Here is a 17,124-nt window from a genome sequence, read left to right on the forward strand (position 1 = left end):
ATTAACCTTAAGACAGTTGGGGGTTCTAGAGAGATGTCATATTCTGCCTACTTCAAGTATTTGTCAATGGGTTGCAGGGTATAAGGAATTTAATTTTATCCACATTTCCTTTTGCCTTTCTTTTCCACATCAGAAATTACACCAGTGGAGTTATCACACAAAGAAAATTTCTTTGCTGCAAATAAAGAGATCACAGAACATAACTTCCAAAGCTGTGATTCCCCAAACAGGGGTGAATATGATGTGGGAAACAGAGGCAGAAGAAAAATTATTAAATTTCCTTACCTACTGACAAGCCCTTAAAACAGGCAGAGTGACTCTTCTAGGGACTCAACTACCCCCACCTTATGGCTTTGCTAAGGGCAAAGGGCAATCCTAGCCTGACTGACCCCCTAATCCCAACCAGGATCCTGTAAGTCTACTTTAACAATTCCTTTGGAAACTTTATCTCTAAACCTCCCAGATAGTGTTGGCGATCATTCCCAAGCATGTGGCCCACTGATAAACATCTAAAGGGTCTCACAAAAAGGTTTTATTACTGGTAATGAATAACCTTTCCCCCAGACAATAGCTAGCTCCTCAAGGTCCTAAACCTTGCTTCCAAAATTCCTTAGAGACTTATGTCATCCCTAATTCCCACCCCAACTTACAAGTATATAATAGACCATTCCTCATATCCCCAGGTCAGCAGCTCTTCCTGCCCAAGGGTCCTGACCCCGTGCTTTAATAAGCCACCATTTTGCACCAAAGATGTCTCAAGAATTCTTTCTTGGTCTTTGGCTCCAGACCTCACCACCGAACCTCACCTAGGTTCTAGACCATAGGTCTAGGTTCTAGAACTTCATCAAATAGGTCCCTTTTATTTAGAGTTAGGACGAATATTTTATCTCATTTTATTTTTAAGATTTTATTTATTTAGGGCACCTGGGTGGCTCAGTAGGTTAAAGCTTCTGCCTTTGGCTCAGGTCATGGTCTCAGGGTCCTGGGATCGAGCCCCACATTGGGCTTTCTGCTCAGCAGGGAAACTGCTTCTCCCTCTATCTCTCTGCCTGCCTCTCTGCCCACTTGTGATCTCTGTCAAATAAATAAATAAAATCTTTTTTTAAAATAGATTTTATTTGACAGAGAGAAACACAGCGAGAGAGGGAACATGGGCAGGGGGAGTGGGAGAAGGAGAAGCAGGCCTCCTGTCGAGCAGGGAGCCTGCTGCAGGGCTCAATGCAGGGCTTGATCCCAGGACTCCATCCCAGGACTCTGGGATCATGACCTGAGCTGAAGGCAGATGCCTAACAACTGAGCCACCCAGGCGTCCCAAGAAGGATTATAGTTAACTAAACAGAAATAGATGAGGAAAGTTATTTATAATCACATCAATAGAAAATAAAGAAATATAACACTATTTCTCTAATCTTGAATTAGAAAAGTGAGAAAAGTCAATCATATCAGGCAGTCTTAATGTGTCATGGGGATATTTAAATGAGTAGGGCACTTTTGGAAAATGTCTTGTTGGCTTCAGATGGAATTGGAAGAATCATCTCCACTTCCCACCTAACGTGTCAATGAGAAATGCATTTTTAAAAAAAATTTTATTTATTTACTTGACAGAGATCGCAAGTAGGCAGAGAGGCAGGCAGAGAGAGAAGGAAGCAGGCTCCCTGCTGAGCAGAGAGCCCGATGCAGGGCTCAAATCCAGGACCCAGAGATCATGACCTGGGCTGAAGGCAGAGGCTTTAACCCACTGAGCCACCCAGGCGCCCTGAGAAATGCATTTTGTTCTAAGTTACAAGAAGGCAGACTTTCAGGAACCTTAATAAATGGGGTTTTATTTTTCTAACATAACACTAAGTTTAGAGATGGGCTGCTAGGGGCTTTGATTCAACTGCTTGGCAGAGCCAACTTTAGCTGGCGGGGTAAGGAAGGAGGAGTGGGAAAGGGGTTGGCCCCTTCCCAGTTTTCTCACTCCTAGGCAGGCCCAGTCCTGACTCAGCGGCTTTCCTGGACTGAGACCATTCTGCACAGCCCAATTATTCCCGAAATCCGTACCCAATCCTGTTCAGCACCACGGACAGCGGCACTGCCTAATTTCGGGGTCTTGGCTGGATAGAGCGCTCCCTCTGTGGGCAGACGCGATGGGAGAATCGGGAAGTCCTGGGGATAGATACCAACAGTGTAAGTGCCTCCCAGTTTAGCTCTGCCCTTCCCAGACTCCTTACTACCCTAGGGAGTTAGGGCCTTATGTGCGGTCATACCCTCAGTGTGGGACTGCTCATATACACTTGGTTTCTTGCCTCTCAGTTTTGACTCCACCCCCAATCTCTTCAGAGATCCCTCCCTGTCTGGATAAACCTTTACTCTCTCCTCCACTTCTTACAAGCAGGGCCTCTCTATCAAAAAAGCTGATAACTTCCTCCCCACTTTCCCTTTCCCTCCTGTTTCCCTCTCCCTTTTCCTCTTCCTCTGTCCCTCTCTCCTCCACCCTCTCTCCTTCTTTCTCTTGCTCAGGCTCTCGCTGATACCCAAATGGAACCTTGGAAGATGGAGAACAAGCCTCATGATCCTTTACTGACTAGTTATGTGCCAGATCCTAAAAGATTTTTTAAAAAATATACTTCAGGGGTGCCTGGGTGGCTCAGTGGGTTAAAGCCTCTGCCTTTGCCTTAGATCATCATGATCCCAGGGTCCTGGGATCAAGCCCCGCATCTGGCTCTCTGCTCTTCAGGGAGCCTGCTTCCTCCTCTCTCTCTCTGCCTGCCTCTCGCCTACTTGTGATCTCTGTCTGTCAAATAAATAAAAAAAAACCAAAATCTTAAAAAAATTAAAAAATATACTTTAGTTTCTGTGAGATAAAGAAAGGACTGGAATATCAGGAGGCTGACTAAGGCATTGTCTTTGGAAGCAAAGGAAGACATTCAAAGTGTTTAGGTGCTGAGGGACCTTCCTAAGATTAGGAAGAGTTCTGTGACTTCAGAGATGGAGCACTATCTGTGGGAGATCTAGAGTCTAAGTGAGGTGAGGGAAATTCGGTCATCATTCCATGGAGAAGAGGAATTGTAGCACCTGGAAGACTGTGGAGAAGAAGGGGAGAGATGTTCTGTATGTGCAGAACTCATAGGAAATGTGAGGCGAGGTAAAGACCTAGTCATGAGTTCCAGCTCACCCAAGCTGCATACCCAAGTGTGGGGTTGGTGTCAGAGCTCCAGGCTCAGTCCCAACCTTTGTCCTTAGGGTCTTTCCCTGCAGACAAATTCAAGAGTTCACTCAGGGCTTCCTGAGGTCTCTAGGGTAGATCCAACATAGAGAGGATTTGTTCCCAGGAGGGTCTTGGTCTTCCATTCCTCCATCCTCATGAGTCTCCAAGAAAGCTATCTGGGGAAAACAGACCCTCAAACTCCACATCTCTCTTGAGGGAAGTGGATTGGTCTTCAGAAGTTAAGAGGCAGTGTTCCAGGGTGTGGGAGGAAGGAAGGTCCACACTACCATGGTCCAGGGAGATAAGAGCTCAGCTTTCATTTCCCCTGCAGTGGCCTGAGGGAGAGAGGGGTTTTCCTGTTGAAAGGAGAAGTTAGGGGCAGAAATCATACATTTGATCCAGAAAGCATCCAGAGCTGTCTTACCACCCCTCAGATGCCCCCATCTCCAAGCTGGGAGAGGCTAACCAGAGGTTAAGGGAATTGACTCTATTCTCTGCAGCCCAGAGATGCTGCCACTGCTTTGGTGGCTGCAAATGTGAGGGCAACAGAGGTCTGAGGAAGGGGTCTGAGTGGGGCTGTAGTCAGACGTTCTGTTTGTTGTCATGGTCCCTGGAGGTTGGTGCAGGTATCATCTGCATCCTACAGTTAGTGTCAGTGAAGGAGGGTCTGTGCATCTAATCCCATTCTGGACTGACTTTGACCTATCAATGCCCACTTTTAGATCTTGGAATCAGGCGAGAGGCATCATAATTCTTCTCTGGCCACAGATCCTAACAAAACCAAAGACAGAGGACCTCCTCTGGGACCCAAGGGCCCCCAGTTGCTCTCTGAGCATCAGATTTACCAAAATTCAGAGAAGTAGAAATACTTCAGGTTAGAGAAATGTAGGGACACCTGGCTGTTCCAGACAGTGGAGCATGCAACTCTTGATCTCAACGTTGTGGGTTCAAGCCCCACAATGGGTGTAGAGATTACTTAAAAATAAAATCTTTTTTTAAAAAAAGGTAGAGAAAAAAAATAAAAATAAAAAAATAAAAAATAAAAAAAGGTAGAGAAATATGGCTTCCAATATATGACACTATCTCTGAATGTGACAAATAGCCAAGGGTCCCCAGGGAAGGACCCCAGAAATAGGAACGCATCTCCTTATCTAGAGGGTGGGGGAGATGTACAGAGCACTGAGGCTAATAGAAGGAGAGGCCATTGCAGAGGTTGTGCCCAAGATCACACTCTAGGATCTGAGTCTTTTCCTCCAGAGGAAAACCTGACTTGCCCAGTTTGTACCATATACACCAAATCTATACCCTTATAGCTTGTAGGGCAGAGTCATTTCAGAATCTAAAGAGCATTTTGCCAGGAGCTTCTGTAAGATGTTTCTCACCTCCCTGGGCCCCAAGACCCCCCATCCCTTAGTACTCATACATATCTTAAGATCCCAAGATCATGACACCAGCACTACATATCAGGTGACCTGCCTAGGAGGTGGTAGTTCTATGGACAGTACCATCTGAGAAGGCCCTTGGTTAAAACCTGTATGTGATTTTCCAGGCCAGTCACAGGCACAGATGAAGGTCTTCCTTGGAGGATAGGCCTCAAGGGACAAAGTTGCCTTCCCTGCTCCAGACTTGCTGACAGCCAGGGCATCAAAAGGTCTGAAGAGAGTTGCTCTTGTCAAGGACTCAGACTTTTCTGGCTTGTCATTCTCCTCACATATTTGCATCTACAGGCCAGGGGTCTTCATTCTGACCCCTCTTTACCTGGGGCCTCTGGCAGAGGTCTTCAGGATCCTCCACTGAGGCCTCCTTATGGGGGAAAGAAGAGAAAAACTTGAAGACACTTCCCCCACTCTGACTCAGAACTCAGTATTTTCCACTCCTACCTCCCCATCCCCACCCCTCAAAATTATTTTCCCTCCACTGACCCTCATCCTGCTCCTTGGCTTTAAATTCCCACTTCTCTTTATTGTATTCAGAGTTGAGCCCAGTCTCTCTCCTGCTGCCAAACCCCATTATGGTGGTTTCTGCATCTATTGCAATGGCCCTGAATACAGTCTTTACCTTTCCTAAAGGAGTGTCATGAATAATTTTTCCCTTGACAGTTAGAATCACATCTTTTTTAAAAATATTTTATTTATTTATTTATTTATTTATTTATTTATTTGACAGAGAGAGAGAGAGAGCACAAGCAGGTGGAGTGGTAGGCAGAGGGGAAGGAAGAAGCAGGCTCCCTACTGAGCAGGGAGCCTGATGCGGGACTTGATCCCAGGATCCTGGGATCATGACCTGAGCCGAAGGCAGATGCTTAACCAACTGAACCCCCCAAGAGCCCCTAGAATCATATATATTTTTTCCTTTAGCACCCAATCATCTTTCTGTTGGGGAAAGTGGGACAGGGAGGAAGCGGTGGTTTCTCCCATTTAGACTCCGGCAGAATATACCATAGTATGTGATTAAAGGCTTCATTGTTACTTATTTTGACTCATTGTTGCTTGAGCTGTCTACTTAGACCCCTTGCTTAGCTAAACTCCTGACACCACCTGTGTCAACGTCTCCTACAGTTGTTGGTCAGGACACCTGGGTCCCTGAGGACCTGTGTGACTTGAGGCCTAACTAAAAGCCTGGAATGAGGAAGGAGAAGAAAGCATGACAGTCTCACTTCACCAGCCTTCTGTAGACCCAAAGGGTTAGCCGCCACCTCCAAGTTGAAATAGAAAATATTGTCATTGTCTGGTCCGAATAGTCTAGGAATCTTGGTATTGGGCCCTGTCCAAGGAAATGGCACAAGTAGGAAAAACACTCTGTTCTGGGGAAGTGATGGAAGTGGGGTTTCTGCTGCTCAGGGCAGAAGTCAGAGGTCAAACGGGAGAAGGCTGATGATGTCCTGTTGAATGCCCCCTTCGTGGTCTGGCTGCTGCTCCTTCCCGGAAAAACTCTCACCAGGGTCACCAAGGACCATCTTCTCCTGCTACTTTCCTAGCCAGGCCACCTCAGTCCCTCACTCCTATTTCCACAGTTAAGCTTGTGTGTGTGTATGTGTGTTCCCACGGTTCCGCCCAGGGACCCCAGCTCCTCCCGCTGGGTATACCTGCCCCTGGGGTGAACTTTGCTACCTTTCCCACTGCCTCTTCCCAGCCTATCCCTGCACATTCGCTACTCTTGGCCATGGCACCTCCAGCCCCCATCACTAGAGTCAGGGCTCTAGGAGTCCCTCTAATAGTCCCTCCCCCACCTGCTGCACCTCTCTTTCAGTTTCACTTCCTAAAAGTGTCTTAAATCATTCTTTTTTCCATCACCAAGGCTGCTGTCTCCAGGTGGGCTTGGTTCTCCCCTTCCCCAAAGTCACAACAGTTTCCTCTCTGGCCTTTTGGCCTCCAGCCTCTCTCTTCCAGTTCTTCCCTACAACTGGCCTTAGAAGGATCATGTTGATAACAATATGACCCTGCCTCTTTCCTGCTCAAGAACCTTCCATGGCTCCCCATTGCCTTCAGATGAAGTCCAAATTTGTCGTCTTCCCCCACTGCTTGAGTTAGTTGAAGGTCAGGACTGATTCAAATCTGTCTTTTTTTTTTTAATGTTATTTTGTGAATAAATGGATGAATGGATGGATGGATGTGAAGTGAAGTGTGTGTGTTGTGTGAAGTGAAGACGTGTGTTGCTTCTCTTGCTTCATCTGGACTCTTTTAAGCCTCTGAAGCTATGTAGGCTATCCTGACACCTGTCCCTAGCAGGCCACATCCATGACAGTCCCGAGGCTGTGACTCTCCTCTGGAGGGCTGGCTGGCTGGGACTCTACCTGCATTCCACCAGGTCTGAAGGCTTAATTTGCTTCAAGCTTATGCTCTCCTTGCATGCTGACTTACGTCTCTTGATCTGCAGCAGAACTTTCTTTCTTTGAGACTGGCAGATCACTAGCCTTGAGGCGTGAAGGATCAGACTTTCCCAAGAGAGAAGGCATGACCACCTGTGAACAGAGCTTCTGTGGATGTCAGCCAGTCTGTCCAGGATCATGTCCTCACATGACTAACCTGCTTCTTCTGCACGCACCTCCCTTTTCTTTTCCTATGCCTTCTTTGAGACATCAGTCTGCCATCTTCCCAGGTTGCCAGCTTCCTGAATAAAGAGCCATCTTTTGTCTCTCAAGTATTGATTCTTTTTCCTTTTCCTTTAATTCTGGTATAGTAAACATCCAGTGTTATATTAGTTCTAGGTGTGTTTGAATATTATTTTCAAGTGGCCAAGAGCCAAACCCAAGTTCAGAACCACTTCTCTGTCCAGGAACAGGTGTCCAGTTTGGACAACTGGGCAGGAGCCCAAGAGGCAGGACTTGGAGGCTCTCATCCCTCCTCACTGCCTTACTTAAGCAAGACCTTTGCAGCATCGAGCCTTAGCACCCACCTGCCACAAACAGAAAGGGAACCAGACTATTTCAAAGGTTATTCACAGTTGACTGTGGGTCTGAAGTTCTCTATTCTAGGTTTGTGACTTTTTGTTTCTACCACAGGCTTCCGGTTGAAGCTTCCTCTGCCCTCCCATATCCTGTGGCTTCTTTTCTCTATCAGAGGAACCGCAGAAGGCAGGCTGTCCCAGGCATCGGGAAGGGATGCCACTGTGGCTGCTGCTCATGCTGTCGAGAGGTGAGCGGGCTGAGGGGAGAAGGGGCCCCACTCGGGGGAGGCACTGGAGCTCTGGGATGAGTTTTCCCTCTTTCTCTCTCCAGGGTCTGTGGCTCAGGTTCTGAGCTACAAGCTGAAACTCCAGAAGTCTATGACAGTGCAGGAGGGCCTGTGTGTCCACGTGCCGTGCGAATTTTACTATCCTTGGCTTTCCTTTATGAGCCCCTACATGTCTTGGTTCCAGAAAGGGGCAGATGTAAACCAAGATCCTCCAGTGGCCACCAACAAACCAAACCAGAAGCTGCATGAGAGAACCCAGGGCCGGTTCTTCATCCGTGGGGACCTCCAGACTGGGAACTGCTCCCTGGACATCACAGAAGTCCACAAGGGGGACAGTGGGACTTACTTCTTTCAATTGGGCACATATTCATATCTAGATACTATGTTCTCTCTGAATGTGACAGGTATGGTAAGGGCCCAGGGGAAGGCCCCAGAGATAGAAAAATGAACATTCTATTCTTCTTGGGGGATGGTGAGGGGTGGAGACAGCCATGGCCAGGCACTGGGACAGGATAACAAAACAACCAGAGGCCCCTATCTATCCTCTCTGTCCTCACAGCCCTGAGCCACACACCTCATATCATCATCTCGGGGACCCTGGAGTCTGGATACCCCAGGAACCTGACCTGCTATGTGCCCTGGGCCTGTGAGCAGGGCACATCCCCCATCTTCTCCTGGACGTCAGCTGCCCTCACCTCCCTCGGCACCAGGACTCACTTCTCCTCAGTACTCACCCTCACCCCACGGCCCCAGGACCATGGCACCAACCTCACCTGCCAAGTGTACTTCCCTGCAGTTGGTGTGATGGTGGGAAGGACTGTCCAGCTCAATGTCACCTGTGAGTGTGGGACCAGGATGCCCACATCCCTGAGATGCGAGACCAGGGCAAAGCTGGGCTAGGGCTTGACAATGGGGTCTTGGTAGCTAAGCAGGAAGAGAACTCTTTACCTGTTTCTGTGGCTCCTGTGGGGAAGGTCCAGCACCCACTCCTCTCTTACCACAAGTGCTGAGGCTGCCTCATCCTTCTGTCCAGATGCTCCACAGAACACAGCCATCAGGATCTTCCAAGGAAGCAGAACAGGTAGAAAAGAACCTCTTTTCTCCAGGGCTGGGGTGGAAACTTGGTCCCTACCAGGACAGTCCTCGTTGGGTCTCAGAGCTCCTTCTGGCCAGGAATTGCATGAGACATGTACAAGAAGCCAGTCGCCAAGTTCAGGCATGGGGAGAGTGGTGGGAAGAAGCCCCCACCAACCTTGACTCCCTGAAGTTAATGTTCGCTCACCTACAACTTTCTTTGGGCAAATCCTCCTCCTGATTTCAGGCTCCTCTTTGGCCCTTTCCCTGCCTTTGTTCACCATGTTCCTGTCCCGGGTCCTCAGATTTCCATCTGCTGGACAGTTGGAGCATCTCCAGGGAAATCGTCCGAGCCTCCTTTGCAGGCCTTCGGCGTGGACTCTGCTAGTTCCCTCCTCAGAGCAAGTGTGGACCTTGCAAGAGGAGAGAAACACAACTTCACACAACTCAGGTCTCTCTCTCTATCTATCTCTATCTCTCTCCTCAAAGCCCTGGGGACTCTGCAAAACACCTCATCAGTTCTCATCTCAGAGGGCCAGGCTCTGCGGCTGCTCTGTGTTACTGACAGCAACCCCCCTGCTGAGCTGAGCTGGTTCCAGGGGTCCCCCACTTGGAAAGCCACCCCAATCTGCAGGAGTCCAATCCTGGACCTGTCTCAAGTAGGGGCTGTGGAGGAAGGAGACCTCATCTGCCAAGCTCAGAACCCGCTGGGCTCCCAGCACATCTCCCTGCATCTCTCTGTGGTCTGTGAGTGTGGGGACCCCTGGGAGCAGGCTGCCCAGGCCCTGGGGAGCAGCGGCTCTGCTGACCCTTCCCCTTCCTCCTGCAGACCCCCTGCAGCTGCTCAGCCCCTCCTGCTCCTGGGAGGGCGAGGGGCTGCACTGTAGCTGCTCCTCCCGAGCCCAGTGGGCACCCACCCTGCGCTGGCGGCTAGGGGAGGAGCTGCTGGAGGGGAACCACAGCAATGCCTCCTGGACCGTCACCTCCAGCTCTGCGGGGCCCTGGGCCAACAGCTCCCTGAGCCTCAGTGGGCCGCTGAGCTCCAGCCTCAGACTCAGCTGCGAGGCCCAGAATGCACAGGGGAAACAGAGCGCCACTGTCCTGCTGCTCCCAGGTCTGGGGTCTGTTGGGGAGTGATGCCTGGAGGAAGAAGAACTTGGCACTTGTATTAATTTTCTAGGGATGTTGTAACAAAGTACCTTAAACTGGACAGCTTAAACAATGGACATTTACTGTCTTCCAGTTTTGGAGGCTAGAAGCCTGGGATCAAGGTGTCTGCAGATCAGTTTTTTCTGAGGCTGTGAGAACCTGTTCCAGCCTCTCCCCTAGCTTCTGGTGTTTTCTGGCAATCTGGTGTTCCTTGGCTTGTGGAAGCATCACCCCAACCTCTACCTCCATGCTTACATGTCATCCCCGTGTGTGTGTGTGTGTGTGTGTGTGTGTGTGTGTGTCCAAACAGCCCCATTTCATGAGGACACCAGCCATATTGGGTTATGGCCTACCCTAGCGGTCCCATTTTAATACTCGGTTACCTTTGTAAAGACCCTGTTTCCAAATAAGGTCCCATGTTGAGATTCTGGGTGGAAGGATATACCAGAAGGCTAGGACGTCAGCATATGACTTTGGTGGAGGACACAATTCAACTCATAACAGCCCCGGAGAGATGGGGCTGGTGGGGGAGAGCTATCAAGACCCCAAATGGGGCAGCTGGAGGTTTAAGATCCTCAGTCCTGAGGCCTGGGGAAGGGGCTGCTTCAGGGTCCCCTGGGCAGTGGAATGTCACATGACTGAGTCCTAGATGGAGAGTGGCTATACTAACAGAGGGTGGGGAGAGAAGGAAGTGGCCAGTTGGAACATGCCATGTATTGGAGCTGGAGCTTACACACAACTCAAATTTTCAGCAGATAAACCGGAACCCAGGACCAGTGCGGTCATAGGAGCAGTTGCGGGAGCTGGCACCATGGCCCTGCTTTCCCTCTGCCTTTGCCTCATCTTCAGGTGAGAGTGGGTCCAGGGATAGAGGGAGAAGCCTGGAGAGGGAAGGGGATAAGGTTGTGGAATCTCAGAGAGCCTGAGCTAGAGGAACCTGGGCTGGTTGGAAATCCAGCAGTCAGGGAAGGAGACTGAGTGGTAGTGTGAATCAACCCATACCCAACTGGGCCAAGCCTGGGGTCTCTTCCAGCCCCTGGCCCAGCTCTTGGGTTAGGGCGAGCACCTGGGGACCGGACCCACCTCCACCTATCTCATTCTATGCCCTTGATGGGGGTGCAAGGGATGGTCTGCCTACTGCATGCCCCAAATAACCAAGCTGAAAGACCCAGGGCTGTTCCCTTAGAGTGAAGACCGGCAGGAAGAAAGCAGTCCAGCCAGTGCAAAGCACGGATATGAGTCCAGCTGGCAGCTCAGGCTCTGGGGTGAGTGACAGGCTGTGAGCTCCTATCCAGCAAATGGCTTTTGGAAGGAGCCCTCAGTAAGGGCGCCTGAGCATTTCCTGATTTACATCTAATACTCCCTGGAGTTCCACATGTGGTTATTTTAAATTCCTAATTCAACTGCTCTAATACTTCTGCTTCTGATGGACTAAGTATATAGCCCAGTTGCTTATAGGGATATTTATGGCTCCTATGTCAGAGTATCACATTCCCCTGGAATATTAGCTTTTTCTTGTGGGGTTGATGACCCAGAAGTACAATGACCCAAACTTAGTCTGTGCCAGACCCACTGGGTGCTAGGGAAGTAGTGGACTTGGGCCCTAGGGTAGAGAGACTGGGGAAACCCAAACTCACAACTCATCACTCCCACTTTTCATTTTTCAAATCTACCCCCGTGTGTGTGTTTGATATCAACTTCATTGAGGTATACATTACACATAATAATGCACCTATCTTAAGTATGCAGTGAAATGAATTTTAACAAAGGTGTTCGCCCATGCCCACGTCCCCAGTCAAGATGTGGAACATTTCCATCAGGTCCCCAAATACCTTTGTTCCTTTGCCCAGTCAGCTTGACCTTTCTGGCAATCACTGATTTCTATCACTATGGATTAGTTTTGCCCCATCTGGAACTTCATATAAATGAAATCATGGAATATTTACTCCCTTTGTCTGGATGTAAAAGTCCTAAACATGTATGCCTCCTATAATAATAAAATAATAATAAATTATATTAGATTACATATTATAATTAATAATATTAATTAATATTATACTATATATTATATATAATAATATATAATATTCTATAATATTATATACATTATATAATATATAATTATATATAAATATAATAATATATAATATAAATATAGTAATACAAATAATATAATAATAATATATTATTATTATTATATTAATCAAAATGAACGTATGAAAACTGACAGAACAGCAAGGAGAACAGATTGGCAATTATAGATGATGATTTCAAAACTCTTCTTTCAGTAACTGGCAGAACAAGTACACACAAAATCATTTTTAAAGTTCAAGCCATCCTGGCTGAGCAGTTTCTAACTGCAGGCTCTAAAGCATGTCGAGTACAGAACATTCTGGAACCTAGTGTTCGCTGATGAAACAAGTCACTCATTTGCCTGTGACCTTTTAGAAAAGTTGTTTTGTTAAAAAAGGACCTATTATTAATCTGGATTTGCATTGACTATGTTTTAGTGTATTTATAAATGGTGAACACAGTTTCTGAAATTAAACTTTTTATTTGCAAAAAAAAAAAAAAAGTTTAATTACTATAATTCCCTGTCTTGTTTCTCCTTGGTTGACCTTGGGGAATGGGACCCTTATTGTGTGTTAAATCCCCATATTGTTGGGAATCAGGAAATACAGCTTCCATTTCTTTACTTTCAAATTCTCGGTATTTTTTTCTTTTAAGGGAATGTCTTTTGCAGTTCGTACAGTATAGTGGCCAAAGGCATATACTCTGGAGCTAGACTCCTGCATTCAAATCCCATCTTTCCCCATAGACAAGCTGGGTGACCTTGGGCAAGTGACACACCCTCTCTGACCGCTCTTTATGTTGGTGACATGGGAACATTATGAGTCCATAGAGTATCATAGAATAGTGACAAGAAGTGTCTAACACAGTGCCTGGCATGGACTAAGCCCAGTACTCTTGACTCCAATCAGAATCATTCCCTCCCCTAAGCAGGGGAGTCCCAAGGGCGGTTTGTGGCTGTTGCTATTGTTTTATCCCCTGTTGTATCCCCAGAGCCCCGAGAAATACCTGCTTCCTCTTAATCTGAGAACTCTTTCTCTTTGTCTTGCTGAGCCACTGTGTGAGGGCCTCTGTTTCATGCTGCCACAGCCCGAGGGTGCTGTGGGTCCTAAGCAGAGGTGGGCTGCCATCTTGATGGCCAGATCTGACCTCTGCTGGGTCTTCTTGCCCCTGCCTGGGAACTGGATACGCCAATCCTGCCTGTTTTAGATTTCAAAATGTCTCCTATCACAAATGTAGAACTTTGAATGTATTTGTTTTATTTTTTTTTAAAGATTTTATTTATTTATTTGACAGAGAGAGATCACAAGTAGGCAGAGAGGCAGGCAGAGAGAGAGGAGGAAGCAGGCTCCCTGCTGAGCAGAGAGTCCGATTTGGGGCTCGATCCCAGGACCCTGAGATCATGACCTGAGCCGAAGGCAGCAGCTTAACCCACTGAACCACCCAGGCGCCCCTGAATGTATTTGTTTTCTATTTGTTTAGTGACTGCCTTTCCTAGAATCATAAGCCATCAGATCTCAGGAACTGTACTTGTGTTGTTGTGTTGTTCGTCACTCCACACAACAGCTCGTACACTGTCCAGACAAAGGATGGTACTATAGTTAGAACTGATTTTGAGTTGGCTCAATGGTGCATTTAAACAGACATGTGTCTTTTTTTTTTTTTTTTAAAGTAGGTTCCACACCCAGCATGGAGCCCAACCTGGGGCTTAAACTCACTACCCTGAGATCAAGACTTGAGCTGATATCAACAGTCAGAGACTTAACCGACTGAACCTTCCAAGCACCCCTTTATAGAAGTGTGTCCTTAGGGCAATATGTATCATTTCTCTTCGCCTTAGTTTTATTATTTGTATGATGAATACATAAATAATACCCTCTCTCAGACTTTTTTTTTTTTTTAAAGAATGTAACGTAATTGATATAAACACTAATTAAGGGCTGGCCAATCTTAATTATTAAACATTTAAAAATAAATGAATGGGTAAGTGATAAAAGTCCCATCAGGGCCAATTCCCTTCTGGTCCTTGGCTGCTTTCCCTCAGACCCTACTAACCAGCTCTGCGTATCTCTTGCTTCCACTCAGGCATATCAGCACCAGTCCTGGACGGACATCCCTGCAGCTCCCCCAGCTCCTGCTGAGGCCAGACCCATTTCAGAAGAGGAACAGGAGCTCCACTATGCTCTCCTCAGATTTCCCAAGCCGAAGTATCAGGAACAGGAAGACATCCACACCGAGTACTCAGAGATCAAGACACACAAGTGAGGAACTGTTTTTCTCATAGTTCTGGAGGCTGGAAGCTGAGATCGACGTGTCAGCAGAGGCCTCTCTCCTTGGCTTGTAGTTGGCCGTCTTCTTTCTCTGTCCTCACCTGGTCTTCCCTCTGTGTGAGTCTGTGTCCTAAGTTTCTTCTGAGGATACCAGATGTACTGGATTAAGGCCCACCTTAGTGACCTCATTTTAACTGAAATTTCCTCTTTCAAGACCCCATCTCCTACAGTCTCAGTACTATAGTACTGGGGTTTAGGATTTCAATATATTAATCTTATGATTTTTCAACCCATCACACTCAGCCTTGACTATTTTAAAATTAATGGGCTTCTTGGCAATGGTTTGAATCTCCTAGTACATGTGGAAGACCCCAGGACTTGTGTCCAAAAGACTGAGTTCCAATCCGTCTACGCCACGGACACACTTTATGACTTACTTTACTGTTCTACAAAGCAGCGAAGTCATCCTCATCTAGCAAAAAATCGATGAGTCAGTAAGTCCTGACACAAAGCTTTTTGTGAACTCTGCACACATGCGTGTGTCAGGACTTCTCTTAGATGCTTTAACAGAAAGTTTCTGATAACAATTTCTCTGAAGGCCTGGAGGGGCCAGTCCCAGAGATCACAGAACTTTCCCACCAGGATCAAACACAAGAAGGATGGCTGCCCTTACCATTTCTGTTAAACAGTATTTCATAGATCCTTTCCACTGCAATAAATGCAAGAAGTAGAAATAAGAGTTACCCAGATCAGGGGGCACCTGGGTGGCTCAGTGCGTTGGGCCTCTGCCTTCGGCTTGGGTAATGATCTTAGGATCCTGGGATCAAGCCCCAGATCGGGCTCTCTGCTCAGCAGGGAGCCTGTTTCCCCTCTCTTTCTGCCTGCCTTTCTGCCTACTTGTGATATCTCTCTCTCTCTCTCTGTCAAAAAATAAATTAAAAAAAAAGAAAGAATTATCCAGATCATAAAGCAAGAAGCAAAACAGTTTTGGGACACCTGTGTGACTCCATTGGTTAAGTGTCTGCCTTTGGCTCAGGTCATGATCTCAGGGTCCTGGGATTGAGCCCCAAGTCACGCTCCGCCCTCAGTGGGATGTCTGCTTCTCCCTCCGCCTGCCACTACCCCTGATTGTGCTCTCTCTCTAGCTCTCTCTCTCTCAAATGAATACAAAATCAAAATATAATAATAAAAGATGATTTAAAAACAAAAGAATGGATGAGTCAATGTGGTGTAGACACACAATGGAAGGTCATGCAGCCACAACAGGGATGGCCCTTGAAAACAATATGCTAAAGGAAAAAGCCAGACACTAAAGGACAAATGTTGTTTGATTCTGCTTCTCTAAGCTACTCAAAACAGGCAAACTCATGGAAACAGAAAGTAGAATGGGGGTTGCAAGGAGCTCAGGGATGGAGGTGGGGAGGGGTTGTTGGGTAACTGTGTGGCCTTTCTGTTGGGGATGATGAAAAAGTTTTGGAAAGAGGCAGCGGTTTACACCACACTGTGAGTGTACTTGCTGTCCCCGAATTGCACCCTCTACAGTATCAAACATTTGCAAGTTTTATTTTTACGAATATTTTATCACAAGAAACTCAAGGGGACAGCAAGCACTTCTGTGGTCAAAGTGCTGTCATTATGGAGACAAGAATACAAAAAAGTAAAAATAAAATGAGAGCATGTCACGGATTGATACAGACCTGGAGGAAAAGCTCTCCGGCGCCTTGGGCTGGGTTTCCGGGAGCGGAGAGGCTGGGGAGGTGAGAGTGGAGCAAAGGCTCCAAGGGAGGGAAGAAGCAGACTCTTTGCTTGCCTAAGAGGAAGGTATTCCAGGAAGATGGGAAGAGGGGAACTGCGAGTATGGCAGCTCTGAGGCCAAAAGCACAGGAGTACAGAGGTCGGGGAGCCCGGGAGATGGCACAGACCCCCATGGAAGGCCACTGCAGCCACCGCAGGATTCTGGGAGCCTTTGCAGAGAGAAGATGCATGCTGAGACCCTCATTTTAGCAGGATCCCCATGACTACTCTGTTCAGAATCAGCCAGACGGGGGCCAGGGTAACAAAAAAGAGAGGCACGACATTGGGGGTACGGGGTGGGGGGTGGGTCCCAGCGGTGGTCCAGGGGGGTCCAAGAGGTGGTGGTGCACTGGACCAGGGATGCACTGTAGGTGGGGGAGGATATATTCTGGATATATTCCGAAGGTCAGGCCAACAGCATGCTCTAATGGATTTGGGGAATGGGAGGAAGAGAGGAGCAAGGACGATGCCCAGGGTCTCCCCCTGAGCAGCTGGAAGGACAGAGTCCTGTTCCAGGCAAGAATCTAGAGGGCCAGGTTTTGAAAGATTCATGTGGAGAAGCCCCTTGACCTCCAACGGGGATGTCCGTGAGAAAGCAGGAGTACAAATGTCCAGAATCAGAAGAGGGGTCCAGAGTGGAGATGTTAAAATGCATAGCTAATGTGACGTGATAATAGATAAAGTTATAAAGGAGTATGACCTTTCCTCAAGAAATGAGTAATAGAATCACCATATGATCCAGCAATGCCACGTCCAGGTACATATCCAAAAGAACTGAGAGCAGGGGCCTGAGAGATATTTGCACACCCATGTTCATAGCAGCGTTAGGCACCAGAGCCCAAAGGTAAAAGCAACCCAAGGATCCCTCAACAGCTGAACAGATAAAAAACTGGCCTAACCTACC

At 47.6% G+C, this 17,124-nt stretch overlaps 1 protein-coding gene across 1 annotated transcript; it reads left to right on the forward strand.

The window, feature by feature from the left end:
- The first annotated feature begins 7,760 nt into the window (after positions 1 to 7,760).
- LOC122913848 (sialic acid-binding Ig-like lectin 5) lies at positions 7,761 to 15,247 on the forward strand. Its single transcript, XM_044260488.1, has 9 exons — positions 7,761 to 7,824; positions 7,908 to 8,267; positions 8,423 to 8,701; positions 8,897 to 8,944; positions 9,427 to 9,684; positions 9,767 to 10,051; positions 10,839 to 10,935; positions 11,273 to 11,351; positions 14,242 to 15,247. The coding sequence occupies exons 1-9, from the start codon at positions 7,791 to 7,793 to the stop codon at positions 14,419 to 14,421; spliced, it is 1,620 nt and encodes a 539-aa protein (XP_044116423.1). The 5' UTR covers positions 7,761 to 7,790; the 3' UTR covers positions 14,422 to 15,247.
- Positions 15,248 to 17,124: the final 1,877 nt, after the last annotated feature.

This window comes from Neovison vison, chromosome 7, assembly GCF_020171115.1.
Source record: "Neovison vison isolate M4711 chromosome 7, ASM_NN_V1, whole genome shotgun sequence".
Taxonomy (NCBI): Eukaryota; Metazoa; Chordata; class Mammalia; order Carnivora; family Mustelidae; genus Neogale; species Neogale vison.

Coding starts and splice junctions, on each gene's coding strand:
- LOC122913848 (XM_044260488.1), top strand. CDS start 7,791: ATGCCACTGTGGCTGCTGCTCATGCTGTCGAGAG. Junction 8,945..9,426: donor CTTCCAAGGAAGCAGAACAG/GTAGAAAAGAAC, acceptor CTCTCCTCAAAG/CCCTGGGGACTCTGCAAAAC. Junction 10,936..11,272: donor TGCCTTTGCCTCATCTTCAG/GTGAGAGTGGGT, acceptor CTGTTCCCTTAG/AGTGAAGACCGGCAGGAAGA.